Source organism: Callithrix jacchus, chromosome 5 (genome assembly GCF_049354715.1).
Source record: "Callithrix jacchus isolate 240 chromosome 5, calJac240_pri, whole genome shotgun sequence".
Lineage (NCBI taxonomy): Eukaryota > Metazoa > Chordata > Mammalia > Primates > Cebidae > Callithrix > Callithrix jacchus.
In genome coordinates this window covers 123,782,580-123,805,314 of record NC_133506.1, presented here as the reverse complement: position 1 = coordinate 123,805,314, position 22,735 = coordinate 123,782,580, and the positions used below count along the sequence as shown (strand labels likewise).

Genomic DNA, 22,735 nt, shown 5'->3' with positions numbered 1-22,735 from the left:
CCCACTCTCCTCCTGTCAGAGCGAGCAGCCCCTCCTTTTCTCCTCAATCTGGTTCACCTGGTGGAAATACCTGGCCAGGTCCCCAGAGAACCCTCCACGCAGCCTCCCTCTTGCAGCTGCTGCTTCATTATTGCTGCTGGTGGTGAGGGGAGAGAGGAAATGAGAAGGAGCCTCCGCGTCACCGGCAGCCACCCCCAGCGCCTGCACAGCCCCTCCTGCCCTGCCCCGCCCAGGTCTGCTCAGCCAGGGGAGCGGCTCCAGGCTCTGGCTCTTGGTAGTAAGCAAACAAACTGAGAGCAGAAAAAAGCCACAGGACTCTTACCTATAATTTCCCTTTTTGCTGAGCTGCTCTTTAAAGTGGCCCAGGGTCAAACTCTGAGCCTTCAGCATCCTCCGGTATGGAATTTCTTCCCCACAGAAAAAGTAAGTGACAACCAACTCACTGGCCTGGAGCGCCTGGACACCTGCCAGCTTCTTTGGCTCTTTGTGACTGAAAATAAGACAGAGTGGAACAAGTTCAGCATTTTCAAGCAGACACACATCTAAAGCAAACGCAAACGTGCACGTATGTGCACAAGCAGCAGGGTAGCTGAGCGCTAGGGCTGCAGCTGTAAGCCCCAAGTAGGGGCTGGGGCAGAGCCCCACATCCCAGAGGCAGCCAGCTCTGGGGGACACGCAGGCCAAGCCCACGCGCTCTGCATGGAGCATGCAGAAAAGGATGCTTTCCTTTAGGCTGTACAGAGTGATACCATTTCCCCACTGCCACCAAATGAAGGCATACAGCAGGCTCTTTCAGCTTAGCATCATGGGGTACTTCCTCAAGAAGATGAGAGAAGAGAAACTATCACAGAGATGCTGGGTCTCACCTGGACTGACAGTGCTGAAGAGACAAACCAAAGCAGGACAGCCCTGAGGATGGCATGAACTCCAAATGCCTAATGCCCACCCCTTACTCCCGCAGAATGAGAACAACTAATTATCCCACAGTCATGTTCATTTCCCCATTTGTTCTGAGAGTTTGCAGAGTGGCTTGAAAAAAAAGTTGCTAGGCTAGGTGTGGTGGCTCACACTTGTAATCCTAGCACTCTGGGAGGCTCAGGTGGGCGGATCATTTGAGGTCAAGAGTGTGAGACCAGTCTGGCCAACATGGTGAAACCTCACCTATATTAAAAATACAAAAAATGAGCTGGGCATGGTGGCAGGCACCTGTAATCCCAGCTACTCCAGAGACTGAGGCAGGAGAATCACCCGAACCTGGGAGGCAGAGGTTGCAGTGAGCCGAGATTGCGCCACTGCACTCCAGCCTGGGCATAAGAGACTCTGTCTCAAAAAAAAAAAAAAAAAAAAAAAAAAAGAAAAGAAAAAAGGCAGCTGGGCTGGACCCAGACAGCTGATACACTACTTAGGGTCAACCAATTAAAAAACAATGAAAGGGTCCAAGGTCCAGGGTCTAGGGTGGGGAACCTATTGAGGACTTCAAATATTGCTCATTACTCAGGATGAAGAAACTAAGAAAGAAAACTTTCTTTAGAGCATTTTAGATCTCTTTAGCAGATTTTTTTAATTGTGCCACCCTGTAATTAAACTGAGCAGGCTTCTCAATCTACTTTGAAAGAGACTAAATTTACAAATAGAATCACTGCCCAACTTGGGGGAAGATATTCTGTCTTCCCCAAGCAAAAACACAAGGATGTTCCCCGTCCATCTCTGCCACAGTGGAGAATGTCCTGCTCAGGGGTGACAAATGTTTCCAGTGCTACTAACTTGCAAGTTGAATGGGGGCAACTTTTGCAGCTGAATTTGAGGTCCCTTCTACCCTTCTGCTAATGGCTTCGTGTCCCAGATTTTTATTTGCTTAGGACCAGAAAAACTTTCGCTATGACGCATCTCTCGGTAGGACAGGTTTTCCCATGGATGGCGACATCTATGTTTACTGTTCCTCATCACTAGCACTAAAAATCAAGGTGATTTTAAATACCAAAAAAAATTTTACAAAAATCAAACTCCAGATAGCGAATACTCTGAAACATAAACCACTCGGCAGATCTCATAATGCCAGATAAAGACACTCACTCTTCTGGAGCCAGGCTTGGACTGGAGAAGGGCGTGGCTCCCACCTGAACAGCAGCCGAGTGACTCCTATCCCTCTGCTGACTGGCCACGCAGCACCTGAGGACACAGCCAGGGTGAGGGATTTAGAGGTGCATTGTTGTCCCCAGAGCAGTTGAGGAACAGATAGAAAATTACTCTCTTTGGCCTGAAGAGACACGAACCCGACTTCCATCCCTATTGAGACCCAAGCAAGTCCCTGGGTTAAAAGTGGCTGAGGAGGCCGGGAAGATGTCTTGGGATAGCCATTCTAAGCCCCTCAGGGAGCCTAGCACGGGATACTCTCCACCCCAGCAAAGGGCTGAGGGCTCCTGATCTTCCACCCTCGTGGTGTCTTATCCACTCAGCTAACCAGCCTTAAACAATCAAGACATTGGTAAGAAATGAGATTTGTAAGGAATTACTCAAATTCATGCTCCCAAACCTAGGCATGAGTTGCCTAACAGATTCTGGCTTAACTCTGGTAGATTGAACATAACTGAAGGGAACAATTTCTAGAAGCCGGAAAGGAGACTCTTACTCATCCAGAAGTAATTCTTTCTCTCTTGGAAGGGTTTGAAACCCAAACAGAAAAAGCAGCCCTCCCCAGTAGCCACAGACCTCCTTCTCCACCCAAACCCAATCCCTGCCTCAACCTACCACCCCTCACTTGCACTCACCGCTGCTTTGGGGGCTTAGACACCTCAGCCAGCCTGCGACAGGCCTCCTCCAGTTGAGCCAGAGTGTTGGGTGGGGTCAGGGGAGGCATTGCAGGGTCCTGGGTAAACAGGTGGGCACGGGGGGTGGTACGGGGGTGCCCGCTGTTGCCCCCCCACAGGTGGTGCCGGCTGGCTCGTTCACCCGGAGACGAGCGGGCAGATTCCAAGGGGTAGGCCTTTTTTGTGCTTTGGGCACTAAACAAGGAATGAGCAGAGAGAAAACAGAAGAAAAGAAACTGGGTTAGAAGAACTGGAAAATGTGACTTCAACAGAAACTTGTCTATTCTGCTCAGAGAGAGAGAAGAAAAAAACAACTACCATAACACGAACAGGGGTCAGTGCCAAAACATGACATTTTTGTGGTCTGCTCAGTCCAATGTTTAATATTAAGATGGCAGGAGCAAACAGTCACATTTGTATTCGGCAGACTGCAAAAATAGCCATTCCCACAATACCTCCGTACTGAGTGCCCATGACCCGCGCGGCCGCAGCGGCGGCAAGCGGTGTTTACCTATGGGGCTTGGGCTTGCTCTGCCGCTCACTCTCCAGCATCCACTGCCAGACATCCTGCGACCTGTCTCCTTCCTCCCGGGGAAGCTGCAGGGCCCCGGCTCCGCCAGGGGCCCCTCCTTCCCTGGCGGGCAGAGCCAGGCCCGGCTCCGTGCCTTTCCCATTGCGTTTGGGCAAAGTACTGCCTCTGCTGCCGCTGTGGGGAACCAAGAACCACACCCAACCCAGAGACCCGGTTAAATCTCCGGGACTCCTAGAATTAGACAATGTAGCAAGTACGGGGCGATGACACAAAAGACCCATGCACCTGGCTCCCCACACCCTCACCCGGCCGTGCCCTCTGCCGCCCTCTTAGAAACTAAATGCCTTTGATGTGGCTCCCACCTCACACCTGCCCAGGGACCTGGCTGGGAGACAAGCCCCACACAGCACACTGCGGTCTGCCCGGCACTTACCCAAACTGCTCGCCGGGCATGGTTTCTGGAATCTTAGAGTGGCTTTTGCATTTCGAGTAGCAGTAATACTCGGAGCCCCCGGGGCAGAAGCAGTGAACCCGCTGCGTGGCCTCCGCCTCGATCTCCTCCTTGGTCTTGGGGACGGCGTGGTGGTGGATGTAGTGGTGGTGGACATGCTTCGTCGTCTGCTTGGTCACAAAGCCCTTGCCCCCGAGGAGGGGGCAGGCACCTGGTGAGGTGACGGCTGGAGGCAGCTTACCACCGGGCGGGAGCAGGGAGTGGTACTGCGGGTGGTGGTGGTGGTGGTCCGGGGAGCGGGAGCGGGGACTGTAGCGGCCTACGCCCGGGGACTGGCAGCCAGGGGTCTTGAGAACCCTGGACAGGTGATCGTCCAGGATCGTCTGTGGGTCCTCCTCGTAGCTGCCAGAGGGCAGTAGGGAGAGGGGATGCTGTGTAGGTGCCCCCTCCCGCGAACTGAGTGTAAGCTCGGAGCCCTCCTTCTCTTCATCCTGAAAGGGAAGCCGTCAGAAGGGGAAGTGACCCAGAAAGCAGGAGGGCCCCTGAGGCCCTAGGGTTGCAATATTCGGCCCCATATGCAGGAGCACGCACACCCATGTGCACGCCCACAGCCACGCCTACGCGCATGCGCATCCTCATTCGACCTGCACACCCACGCAACCCACAAGCATGAGCACACCTTCAGAAAACCCACACACGAGCACACAACCCAGGCTCATGCACACGCCCACGCGCAACCCAGACACGTGCGCGCACCCCACGCACGTGAGCACATCCTCACACAGCGCAGCGCAGGCGCACACAGAACCCACACGCATGCGCACACCCTCATGCAAGCCGCATGCGCACTCATTCGTGCGCACACGCCTTGGGCGGAAGCAAGGAGAAAGCGTAGGCCACGTTACCTCTCGGATCTGCTGCAGGCGCTCCTCCAGGCTGTGGCGGCTCTCCAGTTCCAGCTTCAGCTTCTCCAGCCTGGAGATCAGCTCAGCCGCAAAGGTGGCAGGTTCCACGGGGGTCATCTCCTTGGGCAGGCGGTGGGTTCTCTATTGGATGTGGAAAGGAAAGGGAGGAGGCACGTTCAGCAGGCCGGGCAGGCAGTGGCTTGGCCGGAACTTCCCGCGCCAGGCGCTGCGCACCGCAAACCCATGTTCGGGTGGAGAGTGGATGGCAAGGCGGCCTGTGCTGCTCGGGACTTATATGCGCTAGCGCCATGGCCTCATGGAGAGCCATGGTCCCCACCAGCGTTTGCCTTGGGCAGGAGCAGTTGGTCGCACTCCGAGAGGCCCTGCTTGTTCTCTCTGTAGTACAACCAGCCCATCAGTAGCTACTCTGAAGTAGAAAATCTTCAAAGACTGTTGTCAAACATCAAAAAAAAAAAAAAAAAAAAAAAAGCAGCCCTCTGAGGTGGGGAGGGGAGAGACCAACTCAAGGAATAAAAAGTATTATCTAAACAGAAGGGAGTTGAAAATTTAAAAAAGTAAGATTGGAAAGGAGGTGGGAGGGAGGAAAGGGGGGGAAGGGAGTCAAAAGGCCTGGATCAGAGAAGAAGTGGTAATTTATTTCCTGGCCGCACACTGCGCACCTTTGAGGTGGTGTTGTCTCAACACTGTCCTCGATCTCCCTCGTTTTTCTCCTTCCCTCCTCCCTCTCTCTTTGTACAGAAAATGAAGAAAGCTGCTGCAGGCTAGTAGCAGAACACTGCTGAGCTTGGCTGCCTGAAGCTGATCTATCAAGGGAAAAGGGAACATCTCCAAATCAAGTGCAGAATATAAAAAGGCACCGAGTATGCCTGCCAAAAGCAGCAAACAGAGAGAACCCCTGCTGCCCAGCTTTCTGTCCTTTTCCTGTCATCTCGCTCCCCCCACCCAATCCCCCACCTCTCCGCTTGTTCTACCTCCTTCTTCCTAATCTCCCTCTTGCTTGGCTCCTTTCTTTGGGGTGGGGTGGGGTGGGGGGAGCAGAAAGCTAACTTGCAAAGGCCAGCATCTCTCCCAGCTGAAAAGATGGGCCTCGCCACAGCAACCATTTAGCTGCAGAAACTGAGAGGGGAGAAAAAGCCTCCTGTGTAGGTGGCCATTGTCACACAGCCTCCCGATCAAAGCGCTGCCTGATGGAGAAAGTCGATTTGCACACCCCAGGACAAAATCATCTAATTTACAAGCTTGGGCGATAGAACTTTTCTTTGTGAATGCACATATCCCCCAATCAAAAAAAAAAAAAAACAGTAATAGTATGTCATCAATACTTGTAATCTATGGTGGGAAGGGATGCTAGAGGTTCCCAGAAAACCAATCTTAATATGCTAATTTTAAAAGAAGGTAAGTCTGCCCTTGTCTGTGTGAGAAGCTTTACGAGAAGAGTTATAGTTTGTGTACTAAGGCAACATGGGATTCGCAATTCAATGTGTTAAGTTTTTAAACACAGCATAATGGGACAGACCGATTGGACTCTGAAGCTGCCAGGAAGGATTCATAAACACCTGCTGTGAGCTAGGTGCTTTCCTCCTCTCCTTAAAGAAGAGTGTCCTTGCAACCTGGGTCTGAGAGTATTGTAAACAGCACAGCCATAAAATGGGAATGTAGATGGGGAAGTTCTCTTGAGTATAGCCATGTGCTTGCTGCTTTAGGGGACATGGAAATAAACGGAGAGGTCCCAGAAAAGCCCTTTATCCACCATCTCAGTCACAGGAAGAAGCTGCTCAGGAGATCCTCACTTCTAAACACCCCGTTCATTCTGCATTTGATAGGCACAGACTCACCAGCAGGTACTAGGCCAAGTTTGGGGTTGGGGAGGAACAGCTACCCTCCACCAGGGCTTCAGAAGCCAGGAGGAAAATGGTCAAGTCAGTAGATAAATGGATGGCTAAAATCAGTGACTAAAATGTCTTGCAGTCCTGTAGTTGATACAAGAATAGAATGTCCTAGGGGAGAGAGGTACCTTATTCATTCAAATGTTTATTGAGCACCTATTATGTATCAGATACCGTTCTAGTCTCTGGATACTGAAGTTAACAGAAGAGATCAAACTCCCTCCTCTCAGAGGGCTTCCATTCCAGTGGAAAATACAATGAGGTCACCAACCTGTAGAGAAGCACGAATCATCTAGCATTTCTTGGTTTCAGGGAAAGAAGTGCTTCCATTTCTTTCTCATAGGGAACTTTTTTTTGAATTCAGAAAATGTAAAGGTTCAAAAATAGGTCACTGAACCTGATACAGTTTGGATATTGGTCCCCCCCCAAATCTCATGTTGAAATATGATTCCCAATGTTGAAAGTGGGCCTAGTGGGAGGTGTTTGGGTGCTTGGTGCCCTCCTTGCAGTAATAAGCAAGTTTTCCCTGTTCATATGAAATCTAGTTGTCTGAAAGAACATGGCACTGCCCACCCCCCAAACCCCAGCTTGCTGCTTCTCTCCCTGTGTTACACAGGGGCTCCCCCTTCACCTTCCATTATGATTGGAAGCTCCCTGAAACCCTCACCGGAAGCAGATGTTGGCGCCATGCTTCTTGTACAGCCTGCAGATCTGTGAACCAAAACCTCTTTTCTTTTCTTTGAAATGGGAGTCTTGCTGTGTTGCCTAGGCTGGAGTGCAGTGGCACGATCTTGGCTCACCACAACCTCTGCCTCCTAGGTTCAAGCGATTCTCCTGCGTGAGCCTCCCGAGTAGCTGGGATTACAGGCACGTGCCACCACACCTGGCTTATCTTTGCATTTTTAGTAAAGATGGTTTCACTGTGTTAGCCAGGACAGTCTCCATCTCCTGACCTCGTGATCTGCCTGCCTTGGCCTCCCAAAGTGCTGGGATTACAGGCGTGAGCCACCGCACCAGGCCGGCCATAAACCTCCTTTCTTTATAAATTACTCAGCTCCAGTTATTCCTTTATAGCAAAACTGACTGATACCTCATAATCATGTCACTGTGCTCAACATCACAACCCCAAAAACCATGTAATGTCTATTGTCCAGGTCTTTTCTCTCCCTTTGCCCTAGGGGACCTTAGGTACTGCTCTTTTCTACCTTTCCTATACCTTCCCCCTTCCACCTCCCCTTCCTTTTCTTTAGGACTCAACTTGGCAAAAAAAAAAACAGCTGCCTCCTCACTCCAGATTATACTCACCGGGAAATGAGGTAGAGACACTTGGCCATTGGCCTTCACACTGCGATGCATTTCTCTCTGGAGCTGTTTCTTACTCCCCACACGATAAGGAGGAATTCCATCTCTAAGGGAAAGGAAAAGACAGAACCCACAGGCTTACGAGGATGCTTTCAGCACATGGGCTACTCTCATACGCCATCTTGAGATCCCGCCACAGGGCCCCCTGCTTCCACAGGAGTGTCACATGTCTCCAGATACCATCGGTACTCCCACAGGTAAGGATCCACCCAATTATCAAATTTAAATCCTGCCCATCAATGATCTATGGAAACTTGGCTCCCTCGGATGCAGGAGCATCTACTTGGAAAGAGCCTGGAAGGCTTATCTCTTGGGCTATTGTCTTAGATCTGGGTTATACTCCAGCCAGCCCAGAACAAGGGCTCCCCTGTTTTACAGGTACCCCGAGAGTAGGAGATTCTCAGGCCCCAGTGGTCCTCCTAGCAGTCTTGTTGCCACCGCCTCAAACCAGGAACCAGTGCCTTACGGAGAGGACCAGGGCAGAAAAGTTGTAGGATAAGCACCAAACCTACAGAGGGCTAAGTCAGGCATTAGTAAAGTGTGCGTGACTCTCCAAGTCAACCCCCCAGTGGCTTCGAAATGTATTCTTTTTATAAACCACCATAGGGTGATTAATAAAAGAATATATAACAAACATTTTGGCCCCTTCTCTCAGCTCCAAACCCTGCCAGCCCCAACCAACAAATTCTCAAAGGCACATGACCAATGTGGGCATGAAGAGAAAAGCCCCTACTGTGTGGTGGTCTGTGCAATTCATTTAAAGATTTTAACACCTACTATGTGCCAGACCTTGTCCTAGGCACTAGGCAGGAGAGCAGCAGACAAAGTGAATACATAATTCAAACTGCCCTCCTGAAGTTTATATTCTAATGGGGAGGCACAAACAATGAGCAAAATAAAAAATGGTGTGTTAGTGGTATATACTATGAATAAAAACACAGCAGGAAGAGGAGAGAGAATCACTGGTTGGGGGGGTGAGTTGCAAATTTAAATTGGATGTGGGTTATCAAGGAAGTCCTTGTTGAGAAAGTGACCTTTGGGCAAAGACCTGAAGAAGTATGGCCCCCTATGTCCTTCATCATTATATTTTTAAAAACAAAACATTAACAAGTGGAAGAATCTTTAAAAAGCAAGCCTACACTCCAGCTAGTGTTCACTACAGCCATGACCTAGAGTTGCCATAATTTTTTTCAAAAAAGAATTTCCTTCTTAAAAACAGTAGAATGGTCAAGGTGTGACTATTTTCCTATTGATGTCCCATCAGGAGACCACTTGTTTACAAAAGCCTCAGGGTGCAAACATTTTCATAATGAATCATACTTGGAGGCTGTAATTATTGCAATTGGGTGTTTGGCTACTTCCCTTTCCCTAGCATTTGGTTCATCATAGGAAGGAAGAGAAAAAACCTTATCAGGAGTAGGTGAAAGGTGAAAATCAGCAATGTCTAAAACTACCCGGGAGCAGCCAGGTGTAGCGGGTCAACCTCTAGCTCCTTATCTGAAATACCCTGGAATTCTAAAGTAGCTGCATTTTCAGGAGGTCTGCTGACTAGGTGAGAAAACAGGGCCACATGGGATAGTGAAGATCAAAGAACCAATGTATGTTAACCAAACCATGGCTAAGGAGTGCAGAAAGGATAATTGCATTGAGGGGAGTAGGGAAGGCTAAGGAGACAGATCAGTATCCAAAACAACTTACCCCAAGTGTGACTACTGTCCCAGAGAAAGGTGAGTATGGAGCAGAGACAGAGCTTTGTGGGAAGGATGAGCAGCTGGTTGACCAGAGTCAGCCTCCTACTCATGAGGCTCGGCACTTGACTAAGCCCACCTAAAGATCACTTATCAAAACCCAGTGTCTTCACCTTGGGTAGTTCAGCAGGAACAGCTGAAAACTGGACTTACAAGCATGCCTGGCTTGACCAGAAACCAAATCCCACCCAAGGCAACTGATCTCAGCCTGAGAGTGGCAGCTCCTATGTACTGAGTCCCTACTGTGGGTCAGACATCGACTGGAGGTATAATCAGACTTCATTTTCATAAGAACTTTAATGAGCCACACTTGACAGATGACCAGAAAAGCTCAACGGCTCACCTAGTGTTACAGTCAGTAGCAGATTGAGAACTCATACCCAAGCCACAGCTGGACTCCAGACAGGCAACTGTTAACAACCTACTTGGTCCTCATTTCAAGATGCCCTTCCCAGTCCCAACCAGCAGTCAAGCTTTCTGATGGTATGAATGTGGAGGTGCTATTTCCTAAGCCCCAGGCAGTCACCTGACATTCAGGAGGGATGAGGGGGAAATCTGTGGAATGTTCTGGAAAGTCCTCTCCAACCGCCTAGTACTCACTGGCTATGGGGTGTGCCAGGTGGTTCCCAAGGCATGCTGAATATCCCCATCTCTCACTTAAAATACCTTGTATGGTGGGGGCGGCAGTGGGGGCGGCAGTGGGGGCAGGGTGTCTCACTGATTAGGCTCATGCTGGTCTAACCAAATTCTGCTGCCCTAGGGCTGTAAAGCAACATCTGCCCTCTATCTTCAAGGCAGTGGATGACTCTGCTCCAGGACTCTTCCTGATAATCTTGGGGGCAGGAGTCAAGCACTCCATGGACCCCACCATGACACGAGTGACTCTTCAAGGGTCCTCTAAGAGTCCCCCACCCATCCCCTCCAAGCCGCTGAAGTTTCCACTGGTAGCTTTCACTTTTCTCCTTTTCCTTCTCCCAGATGAAAGTCAGTGGTAGAGCTTTCATGCCTCTTCTTCCATATAATAAGGTTTAAAAAAAGAAAAAAGAAAACAGGATGGGGAGGGGAGCAGATAACTGCAATATTGAAGGCAAAAGGAACAAGCGATTTCATAAGCACCTCATACCCCCAACACACACACACACACACACACACACACACTCACTCACTCTCTCTCTCACACGCTCCATTATCTAGGGCAGGTGAAGGACTAAACTGCTGGAAAGGCAACTTGTAACCAGAGCAGAAAAGGAAGATGTCAGCCCATAGAGGCTCAGAAAGGCTTAACAGGCGCCTTCAAGGAAATGTGGCTTTAATTCCCTCCAGCCAAGAATCTTCTTCCAAAACAGCCCCTCATTCCAAAAGGGGGCCTCTCTTCTTTTATTCAAGCTCTAAAAGTCTGTGATCAGTTTCCTGGCTGCTCAAGCCTGTGGGCTGGAGAGCACCAGAGTTTTGGTCCCTATACAGTCTCCTTTAATTATAAACATTTTGGTTAACGAGCCTGCTGCCGGGCCCAGCTGTTTCTGGGGAGCACAGTTTTGAAGTGTGGACTCCACTTAGCTGCCATTTGAGCCGAGCCAATTAGCTTAGCCTTTTGACTCCGCTGTGCCCGACCTAACCTGAATGTCATTTTCTGGCAACTTTGAAATAGCAGACTCATGCACACATGTGTCCACTCGCATCTTCATTTGGCAACCATTCTGAAGGCGGCCTCTGATCACAGCCAACATCAAAAGCCTGGTTTGTAGGAGAAGGTTAATATTTGAAGTTCACTCAGATGCATTTCCTGGTGTCCAAAGTAAACCCCCATAAATACGATACAAAAAAATACAAATAAATAACTCATGACATTCCCTGTATGGAACACCAAAAAATCATCTTGTGCTGATTTTGGGACATGCGGAGCAGAAACACCATACAAATGTAGCTGATCCTGATTACAAGAGCAGCTCCTCGCAGAAAGAAGAGACAGAGGCCTCCACGCCACTGACTTAGCTTTCATGAATCCTGGCAACCACTAATCATGGCCACACTTGGGTGGCAAAGAGCCTGCTGCTTCTGATGTTTTCAGCTCCTTCGCTCCATCCTCCAAGCCTCATGCCCTGGAATGGCCCCACAAGCCTTCTGCCTCCAATGCTCCAAAGATTTTGGTGGGAGTCTGGCAGTTAATGTTAAAAAAAAATTTTTTTAAGCCATTTCTTCCAAGAATGCAGGTTTCAGAGTAACAGGCTCATAAAACAGCCTTCTCAGAGGCCTATGATGGAGACTCAAATCCCCAGCCATCTTTAACAGGGCTTTTTACTTAGCAGGAAAACAGAAGTCAGAAGTAGGCTTTGGGAGAAGGCAGTGATTTCTTTTAGGTCCCTGCCTGCTCTGCACACTCAGGCCCTGGCGTGTGGCTCCCTGGAATAACCGAGTGCAGGCCAGCGCTGCCCCAACTTCTACCCAGGCCTCTTGCAAAGGCCCCCGGGACTTAATTGGTTCTGTCGCAAATGAGACGATTGCTTTCCTGGGCTTGTGTCTAATGAACTCCAACCTTCTGGAGTCTATTGAAGGCTGCTTGTGACCCCCTCTCTCCCCCTCCCCCCTCCCCAGCCCTGTTGCCTTCCCAGCTCCCAGCAGGGCAGCCAGCCCCCTCCCTAGCCCCTCACAGCCCGCACTGGCCATTGTGACGGGGAGAAACAGCCAGGGCTCTTTTCATGCTTTATGGGGCGCTCCTATTCACTTGTTCAAGGAAATTTCAAAGGGGCCTGCTACCCTCTTATCCCCTCTAAGCTTCCCGGGATGAACAATGGGCTGAAAGCGATTCAGTTCAGCTTTTCATCCCCCACACACTTTATTTCTCGCCCGGCGCTCTCATCTGCACGAGGCCCACAATTGGCAGAGCTCTGAAGAGGGGGTCTAATCCCAGCCCTGGGAATCCCGGTGACCGCCCAGCACTGGGCAGGATCACACACACCCAGGACCAGTCAGCCAGAGAACATGCTGCATGGCCAAATCTGCTTGCAGCAGAGTGGGGAGGGCCCCAGAGACCCCCATGCCTGGCACCCCACGGCAGCTTCAGTAAGTGCAAACAAGTCTGGAGACCCTTCTGATGTTTTCTAGTGATCCCCACTAGAGGCAGTGTGAGACAATGTGCAAGAGACGGTGATCCCACACGGATGCCAGATGCACTCCCAGTTAGTATAAATGCCCAGGTGGGCACAACTGTGACAGTTAATCTGATAACCTGCCCACTTGGTTGGGAGAGGGCACAGAGCCACCCAGCACCACCAGAATGAACAGCCAACACCATGAGCCCATGGGGCTCCAAGCCTTGCAGGTACCTCCTCTTGGCTTCCTGGTTTACTCATTTTCCATCCAAGGTGGCTGTGCCCCAGGATAGGCTTGTTACCACTCACAGGTGCTACCACCAGGGACCCAAAGGTATCTACTATGCCCCAAAGAGGAAGCTGCTGCATGAGGGACTTGCCCTCTCCTGTCTCTGTATCAAAGTGGACCTCACTGTCCTACACACTAACCCTTGCCACCTAGAATAGGGACTGGCCAAGGTAACCTTTCTGATCCCCGAAAAGTGGCTCCCCCAAGCTTGGAATCCAAAGTGCTTCAGCTAAAGGGGAATGAGTGAGAGCTTTAAAGTCACCTCTAAATAAAATAGAGTTTTTCTTCTGGAAAGGAGATAAAAGAAGAGGAAATGAATGGGGAGGCTGCTGGGGAGAACTCAACCTGCTCCCTTCCACCCCTCCCTGAACCAGCCTTTCTAAAAAGCAGTCTGGGCCGGGTGCGGTGGCTCAAGCCCGTCATCCCAGCACTTTGGGAGACCGAGGTGGATGGATCACGAGGTCAAGAGATCGAGACCATCCTGGTCAACATGGTGAAACCCAGTCTCTACTAAAAATACAAAAAATTAGCTGGGCATGGTGGTGCGTGCCTGTAATCCCAGCTACTCAGGAGGCTGAGGCAGGAGAATTGCCTGAACCCAGGAGGCGGAGGTTGCAGTGAGCTGAGATCGCCCCATTGCACTCTAGCCTGGGTAACAAGAGTGAAACTACGTCTCAAATAAAAAAAAGCAGTCTGATTACTAAGAAATGTAAATATAAGAAACTCAAAGTGGCTCAAAGGTCTCATAACCAACTGGTCCTATTCACAGATCTCCTGTTGAGAATGCTCATGCCTGGGGGAAGGGCAGAGTGGGCAAAGTTTAGGGCCTGTGTCTGGCCTGGACCTGAGGTCTGTCTCGGAGGAGCATGGCTGTGGAAACTCTGGGCCTTATTTCCTCATCTGTAAAGTCTGCCTGCCTACCTTTCTGATTGGGTTTTGTGAGGATCAAATAGAAATAAGCATGGGACTACACCCAAGTTATCTCATCATGAACCCAGAATAACACCTCAATGATGGGGACTGACATGCAGCCAAGGACCAGGAAGCAGGCCAAAAATAGTCTCTAAGAAAACTCAACAGACGTCTTAGAGTCTTAAGTAAACGGCATCTGACTTAGGAGATTCACTCAAAGCCTTCATTCAATTTCAACTTACTCTTATTTTACCCATAACACTAAGATTCCCACACAATCCACAAATTAATAAATGCTACAGAAGGAATGTTTGCTAGAAGCAAGCACACAGACAGCAAAACATGACAGCAGGAAGACTAAAATGAGAAGAGAGAAACTTTTCAAAGGGGAAAGGGTCAGATAACTCTCTACACCCTCATCGCCTATGAGAGAAATACTACAACAAAGTACAAAAATAGATCTTGATATTATTTGGATAACTGAGGGATAAATTTTGCCTTCTCTAACACTATTCAGTGACGATAGAGCAAAATGCATTCTAAGAAATACACCTACCAAAAAAATTATCAAAGGATAATCTTTTCAAGTACCGATATTGAATGCAGTCAATATGGAAAAGTCACTTCTGTGAAACTTCTCCTTTCTCCATATTGGAAACTTCTTATATCTCCATATTGGATGAAAGGTATGTACTAATGCCAAAATGCTATTTTTATTAAAATTCAACCTTTTACCTTAAGGATCTCTCTCCCTTTACTAACTAGGGAATTTGAGGTAACACAATAAAAGCCACCAGCAAAATAAATAGTAGGTTCCCAAACTCACCTCATCAACTTTCTCTCCAATTGGTCCCATGCCATAGGCCAGGCAACAGGACACTGGCCAATAAAAACCAGATAGTTTCAAACAAACTGGAAGAATAGATGGTCTAGTTTTAGAAAGCTAAAAGGAACAAACTCTAAATAAGTGTGCCAGAACTTACACAGTTCAATGGATTTGCCTTTCAAAACTGTTCCCTTAGCAGGCAAAATTCTGACTCCAAAACATTGAAAAGCTTTCAAAGACCATTTCTCAAACAATGATTCTCAGCTGGGTGTTGGGTGAGAAGCCTGTGGGGAATTTCACCCATCCCCAGGCTCCACCCTGGGTCTCCTGAGCCAAACCTCAAAGGGTGGCAGGAAACGGGGATACCCAGACCACAGCTACTCAGCCCTCCTCATGAGACTCATTGAAGATCACTGATCTTCAGCCACAGAGATTGCCATGACTTGACTTCATATGACCTAAAATTCAAATCATTACCTTGACTAAGAGCCTTCTGACCTCATCAGACCACACCAATGTCTCGGACTGTTTTCAAAAATCAAAGGCCATCTGCCAAAGGGCCAAGATCAGAGGCTGCTTTGGAGAGAGCGCCTACTTAGGGTGCTCAGTATCTAACAGAGTAGGCACTCCACTCACACTTACTGAATAAATGATGTCCATTTTAAAAGATAACAATGTGGAACACACAATGGCTCTTTGGAGGTTCCTGGCTTTCTCACCCCCACTTGCTATGCCTTTTCCTCCAAAAACAATGAATACCTAACACAGACCCTTCTAATGCCACCTTGTCTCTCAACTGTTGGTTCCGCAGACAGGGTACCTGGGTTTCTGGACCAGCCAAGCAACTGTTCCCACAGGGACAACCAGATGATGGCAACCAGAAGGTTTTTTAAACTAAAGGAATCTATAGATATACATTCATCCCTAATCTTCCACTGTCCTTTAGTTTTCTTCTGTTACAATATCCTCCCAACTTTCAAAGCTCTAAGTGTTACCCCACCCAGATGACCATGTCCTCCTCCTCAACCAGCACCATACTCCCCTCCCACCAAACCAATGTCCATACACGCACGGGTGGGGTCTGCAAGGCCAGGGAGGATGATGGACGATTTTGCCTACATGCCCACGTGGTTCACACTCCCAAGCAAGCCCATGGAGAGGCAGCCAGGATACTCACACACTGCTGTCCGTCATGGACATGGAATCATCTGTCAGCGCGTCACTGGATATTTCACTGTCATTGGCACTGGTGGCTGGTGCAAAGACATAGCCAGAGCCTACGTGATAAGGGTTAACAGGATCGCTCCTCTTGAAGGACCTATGGGCAAAAAGTACAACAGTGGTTCAGTCACTGACCCTCACCAGAAACCCAGGTCATCAGGTGACCCCAGGACAACCCGGCGCACAATCCCACAATCTGTTCAATGCAAACCTCCTGCCTGAGTCCAGTTGCTCACCTGGGCAGAAAGCAGGGGCCACAAAAGGGAGGCCTCCTGAGCCACCAACTCACCCTGGGGAGAAAGCAAGCTGGTTCCTCTGCCCCCAGTGGTAGGTCGGCCAGGGCACAGAGTATTCCAGAGGCAGCACAGGGGATTCTGTGAAGTTCTAAATGCATACTTAGAGGAAGGAGCAGAACTCTGCTCTAGGACAGGAAGCCATGGACTGGAAGAGGGGAACAAGTCAGTGAAGATGACCTCTCTTTCTGTGCTCCACCTCCCTATTCAGTCCTGCACTGAAAGAATATAACTTCAGGGCCCCGAGACATCTTAAGTATCCAGACTCCCTGTCTGGGGTCTGTTAGCCTAGTCCAGAGATACAAACAGCTAGAGGCCAGTGTGGCCTTCTCACTTTGATCCTTGGCCCACAGTGAGCTGGACAGATGGGACAGAAAAGTTCAAGACAACGTTCAGGACTCCAGTCCCACCTGTGAGCTCTGCCACGAGCCACTGCCATGCCCCTTCCCCCACCCCACCCGCTTCTTTTCCCCAGGGCTGGCTAGTGCTGCAGGATTCAAATGAGCAGCACAGCTGTTTCAAAGGAAGGCCCAGCCCCTCCTCCGGTGTCTCCAGCCCTTTTGTTTTCAATGGCCTCTGGCTCCTTATTTCACCCTCTTGATCTCCTTCCAGAACAACCAGTGTGCAGGTCTCCTGCTGGGCTGCATTCCTCTTGTGTCACCAGTGAGGGGCTTAAGTAGGGGGGAGGGGCAGCTAGGTCAGCAGGCTGTAGGAAGGGACCACGTTAAAGCCCGAAGTCGCAGGAGGCCTGTTTACAAAGATCCTGGCATCCTCCACTGGTCCCAACAAGTCTATGCCAGCAGCAAAGAAATCAAGCGAGGGAGAAAAGAAAGGCTCAGAAAAGAGAAGAGATTCTATTAGTCCACAGCAGCTGCTCTATAAAGATGCCGTGGGTCTGGCAAATGAAAGGGACCCTCGGAAGGTGACAGTCAGCTGTCTGTACACGTTCACCAAGCTCCTACTCACTTGCTATGTGCTGAACTCTGGTCTCCTGGCACCCATGGCCTGGTGGGGGCATGTCACCATACTGTGGGGGTGTCATGAGGGAGGTACGCTCAGTGTAATCACGGGCCCATGAGGAGGGGGGAAGGATCACTGGACTGTCCATTCTATAGATGAGGCACTTGGAGTCTGGAAGTCCAGCAGCCTGCCCCAGATCACACAGCTAGAACTGATGGGCATGGACTGAGTCACATGGCTCTCAATCAGACTGCCTCCCAATACAAAGACTAGACTCAACCTGTTTCCAAGTTCTCATAGAATGAAGAGAAGGATATGAGTGACCCTGTATAGGGAACCCAGATGATGGAGAGAACATTTCTAGGAGGGATGGTTGTGGACGGCTCCCTGGGGCAGATGGGACTAAGATGCACCATGATAGATGAGCAGGAGTTTGAGGAGATGACCGACACCCAGAACTGGGTAAACAGAAAGGCAGTGAAAAGCTCTCCCTAGACTAGGGAGTGAGAAAGGGGGTCTAATTAGCAGGCTAAGGAGGCCTGGCAAAGACAAGGAAGTCAGCACAAGGTCAGAGTCCTGTCTTAGCTGGATGGGGAGGGGCCAGGAGGCCAGGGGACAGCAGGGATGGCAGGGGACCAGTAGGGAGAAAGCATTCCCATCAGCACATAGGATCCAAGGTCTGTCACCAGGCTGGACTCAAAGGAGGGGGAGGGGGGCAGGGAGCCCAGATCCTCACACAATTTGGTGCGAGGGTCTGTCTCAACAGGTGATGGTTGGGATGGAAAAGAAGGTGGGAGAGGCAGTCCCTGCCTTTAAGGAGTCTGTGCTTGTTGGAGTCACCAAACACACAAAAAGGGTCATAAACTTTCTAAGCCAGGAGGGACCCTTGTAATCAGCACAGCCATCCAAGGAGGTAACTGGGCCCCACATGGGCCAAAGGCCTTCTCAGACTCAGAGGAGCTGGGCCACAGCTGTGCCCTGGATCTGGTCTGGCTACATCAAGTCAGATCTTAGAAATATGCTGTAGGCATAGAACTGGCCAGAAGGCGCAGACCAGGGGCACTGCACATGAATCCTGCCACGCTTTTGACCAAGTGACCTGTGACTGTCCCTTGGACACTCTGACCCTGTTCTCATATCTGTAGAGGGCAGGAAGTCTCACGACTTCCTGGGATTGTTTGGTGAAGATTAAATGAAATTGGTAAGATCTTCCAGGCCTTCTTCCTGGTCGATGTGTCCTCAATCCGGAATTCCCCAACACCAAAGGCAGAGAGGAGTGGTGAGAGTAAAAAATGAAACAAACAAACAAAGCTCATTCTTCTGGAGAAGGTTGATTCAGTGAAGATGGACTGCTAGTTGAGGAGGGGGTGCTCTCTGTTCAGCATCCCACTAAAGGAAGAACAGGGGGAAATGGGCTTCAAAAGTGAGAAAGAAAAAGGTACTTCTAAATGGTCAGAGGAAATCCATAGAGAAGGTGGGGAAAGGCGGTGAAATCACCCAAGTCTTTGAAACAGGCCAAAGTGCCCAGCTGTCGGGTGCGCACATGGCGTGTGGATACCGCCACAACGCAGGATGCACAAGATGACTTCCTTGGGGCCTTTTCCTGTTGTTAGGAATCCGGTGATGAGGCCATTCTGTAAACTCTCCGTAGGTACCAAATATCAGAGTCTGGGCACTGCTGCCAGCATAGCTGCGGGCCCACTGGGCTGAGTCGCAGCCTCTGCAGACGTGACACGTGAGCACCCACCTGAAGAGCAGGCAGTTGGATCACGGCCCTCTGCACCCAGTTCTTAGGTCCTCCAAATGAACCAACAAAGCCAAGTAATACGGGGGAAATCACAGGAATATTCCAAAGAAAACCAAGCACCAACAGAGAGTTCTGGCTGGGTGCGGTGGCTCACGCCTGTAATCCCAGCACTTTGGGAGGCCGAGGCGGGTGGATCACCTGAGGTTGAGAGTTCGAGACCAGCCTGACCAACATGGAAAAACCCTGTCTCTACTAAAAATACAAAATTAGCCAGGCGTGGTGGCACATGCCTATAATCCCAGCTACTCAGGAAGTTGAGGCAGGAGAATTGCTTGAACCCGGGAAGAAGAGGTTGCAGTGAGCCGAAATTGTGCCACTGCACTTCAGACTAGGTGACAGAGCGAGACTCCATCTCAAAAAAAAAAGTGGGGGAATGGGGAGAGAGCTCCTATTTTCTCAAATACCCTAATTCCCTTTCACTTTTATCATGATAACTTCACTGTGCTTTATAATGACAGGACACTGGTGTCTCCGTGTTGAACGCCTGTCCTCTGAAACCAGACTGTAAGCTCCATGAGGGGTAGCCCCGTCCTCACACAAATCTTCAATGCTGACAGTAGTGGGTGGCACATGGCAGGGACTCAAAACCTCGTTGAATCTCCTTAAAGAACCTAAGACCATCTGATGGGTTGCCAGAAAGTTTTTTAGTTTAACAGGCATGGCGCAACACCGAAAAAGCCAGAACAGCCTTAAATAACATTCAAACATGCTTCCTTCCTTCTATCCCCTCAGTCCTGCTATCTTAGTAGTATTAACACATCAACCATGTCGCCAATGTAAGAGCTATACTTGAACCTCTATGGGGAGAAAATGACTCAATAGAAAATTCCTTCCTCCCAGCAAAAAAGACACCTAACTCAAACCCCATGTGTGCTCACACAGCTTTGCACTCGTGTTTAACACACAGATCCCAAAATAAACCCGTCTCCCTTCACTTCCAAAATAGAGGACTACTGTGTGACCAGTAATTAAAAATGGAATATACTGCTCTTAACTCAGTTGACTGCAATAAAGTACTTGGATTTTCCTACAATCATAACAAGATGGGGAAGAGAGAGGGGGCAGGGTTGTGGGGAGAGGCAGAGACTCAGTTTTTCAGAACCCAGACTTTTGTCCAAAGTGCCACATAATTTTAAGAAAACGGAGTGGGGCTGTTTTCTTGTGATTACTTTAAAAAAAAAAAAAAAGAGGTGGGGGAAGAAACTCAACCATGCTACAGTAATTGTACCCAGATGCTTTATTTCTTCAGGACTGTTGTGCTTCCAGTTGCTGCAAGGATTTTAAATCCCTCCGGAGAGTAGAGGCCTACGCTGCAGATTCCGCGTCAGCCTCACATCCACAGACATAGTCTGGGATCTCAGTAAGCAAAGGGTTTTCAGCCTGCAGGTGGAAGAAACCCCTGGAACCTTTAGGGAAGGGAGGTACAGGTTGCTTTTTGTTTTCCCCTATGCTGTTCTTATCTCCTCTTAATGAGATGCTGTGGCCCTGCCCCATCCCCATATACCAGAGGGGATCTCCACACAGGGAGTACAGAACTGATCCAACAGAACTGACCATAAAGGGTTTTCTTCCTCCTCCCTCCTCCCTCCTCCCTCCTCCTCCTCCTGTCTCCTCCTCCTCCAGGTCCCTTCTCAAAACAATGCAATTTCAAAAGTATTTGCTTCTAAGTCTGTGCGTTTAGGGCTTTCCAAGAGCCCTCTGAAAATTTACTCACAAGGTCACTGCCCAAAAGGCAATACCCTCTTCAACAAGCATTTTCTAAGGCAAGATCAAGGGGCACTCGGCAAGGGGCCAGGACTCCAACAGCACTGGGCAACAGGGCCTTTTGAACACAGGCAAACTTTTACAAGTGTATCTTAGCAAACTGCCTTCACCAGAGCTTCCATCCTCTAATTGCGGACTACTGCTTCCAGCATATCTTTCCTATGGCATCATTTTCTTTGATAATTGAAGCCAAGCTTGATTCCAATGGCTCCGCACAAAAACGGGCCTCATCAGCGAGTTCTTTCAGAGAACGGGAAGCGGCGCTGGGAGCCAGCAGAGGGCCATCTGCTGGGCCTGGCTTCTTTTAAGGGAAGCCAGAGCAGAGGGCCCGAGGGGAGGCAGATGAGCCCCACCCTGGGCAGGACACACAAGGGCCCCGTGCAGAAAGACGAGGACACAGGGAGGGCTCTGTGCACCCAGTACCATATTCCCCTCCCCAAAATAAATGTGAGGCCCAGCGCCTAATCCCACAACCCCCTCACACACACACCTCGACACTGTGCGTGTGTTTGTGTGCCAGGGTTTTTACATGTGTCCTACCAACAAGTGGCTTTTGCTCTAGGTTATTTATAGAGAGCGTCAAAAGCCCAGGCATCCCCCTCAACCACTCAGCCCAGAGTCCTGCCCTCTGAGGATAATTCCTGCTCTTCCGCCCCAACTATTTATATTAAACCTGACACCAAATCAGTAAGGACACAAACAAGTTGTTAAAAACGAGGCTCCTTTGAGTGCCCACGGTAAACACAGAGCTTGCAAGGCTGGCCAGTGCCCTGGGCATCTGGCTGGAAGCAGCCGGTGAAGAAAGACCCTCCTCAGCAGGACTCACGTTTCTGTTTCATTCATTTTACTAACTTATTAAACCCATCCCAGATACCAGGTACTCTGCAGGATGAGTTAATGTGTGCAGGAGGGAAGGAGTGAATTTAAAAACCTTAGATGGGATCCCTACATTCTAAGAACTATCTGGAAAAAGACCGCAGTTTAAAAAGGAAGTTGAGGCATGGGGGACAGGGGGCCACTCTATAACATTACAATGAAAACTAGGCTAAGCCAAGAGTCGCCCTTTCAAAGGTGACATCCCAATGTGGTTGCCCTTTTTACATTAACATTATTAATTATACTAATTATAACACTTAGCAGCTGTTCACAACATTTCTCTTTACAAAAGGCTTTCATGTTTATTATTTTGGTCCTAGTAACAACAATCCTCTGATACAGACAGAAGCAACGGGGCCCACCCATTTTACAGATAGGCACATGTGGTTCAGAAGGCTTCAACACAAAGTGGACCAGGCTGGAACGCAAACCCTTGAATAACTCAGCAGACCTTTCAATATACTCTGTACACCCTCGAATGTCTTGCACGTTAAAATGAAGCTAGATCATCTGGCTCTGTCGTAAAATTCTCTTTAAATATGTCCAGTTAAGACACATGAGTTAAGACACATGAGTCCATAAGATGCTTCATCTCATCCCTAAGGTGGGAGAAGGCACACGTGAATCTAGCATGGAAACTCTCAGGTCAATGACAAGCTGTCACCTCTTTATCAATGATAAAGAGTTCACAGCCAACAAGGCAGCCCTGGAAGACAGGAGCTTCTGGATCTCAAAAGCTTCAGGAGCTGAATCCTGGTCATATCCCAGTGAGGCAAGCCCAGGATGGGTCTCAACTGCTCACCCACAAAGGGGAGGGTTCACAGCAGAGCCCTGCCTGGGGAGGGTGTCCAAAACCACACACTGTGCTATCTACTAAGGTGACACTCCAGTCCCCACAATGGGAAACACAGAAGCCCCAATCAAGAGGCCCCCAGCGAAGCAGCCTTTACCATGACCCTTCAGCAGTCTTGGCTCTGGCTGCCAGG

At 49.5% G+C, this 22,735-nt stretch overlaps 1 protein-coding gene across 5 annotated transcripts in view; it reads right to left on the bottom strand.

The window, feature by feature from the left end:
* AXIN2 (axin 2) overlaps window positions 1–22,735 on the bottom strand; it is a 33,199-nt gene that overhangs the window by 5,026 nt on the left and 5,438 nt on the right. For 3 of the 5 annotated variants that reach the window (XM_054256408.2, XM_035301611.3, XM_035301613.3), the window contains exons 3-10: window positions 16,006–16,146; window positions 7,908–8,010; window positions 4,696–4,836; window positions 3,773–4,281; window positions 3,319–3,513; window positions 2,769–3,002; window positions 2,074–2,169; window positions 323–490 (exon numbers count right to left, since the gene is read on the bottom strand). In XM_054256408.2, the coding sequence (XP_054112383.1) occupies window positions 323–490; window positions 2,074–2,169; window positions 2,769–3,002; window positions 3,319–3,513; window positions 3,773–4,281; window positions 4,696–4,836; window positions 7,908–8,010; window positions 16,006–16,146 (1,587 nt within the window). The remainder of the gene's footprint in view (window positions 1–322; window positions 491–2,073; window positions 2,170–2,768; window positions 3,003–3,318; window positions 3,514–3,772; window positions 4,282–4,695; window positions 4,837–7,907; window positions 8,011–16,005; window positions 16,147–22,735) is intronic. The other 2 variants (XM_035301615.3, XM_035301616.3) reach the window with 1 other exon arrangement.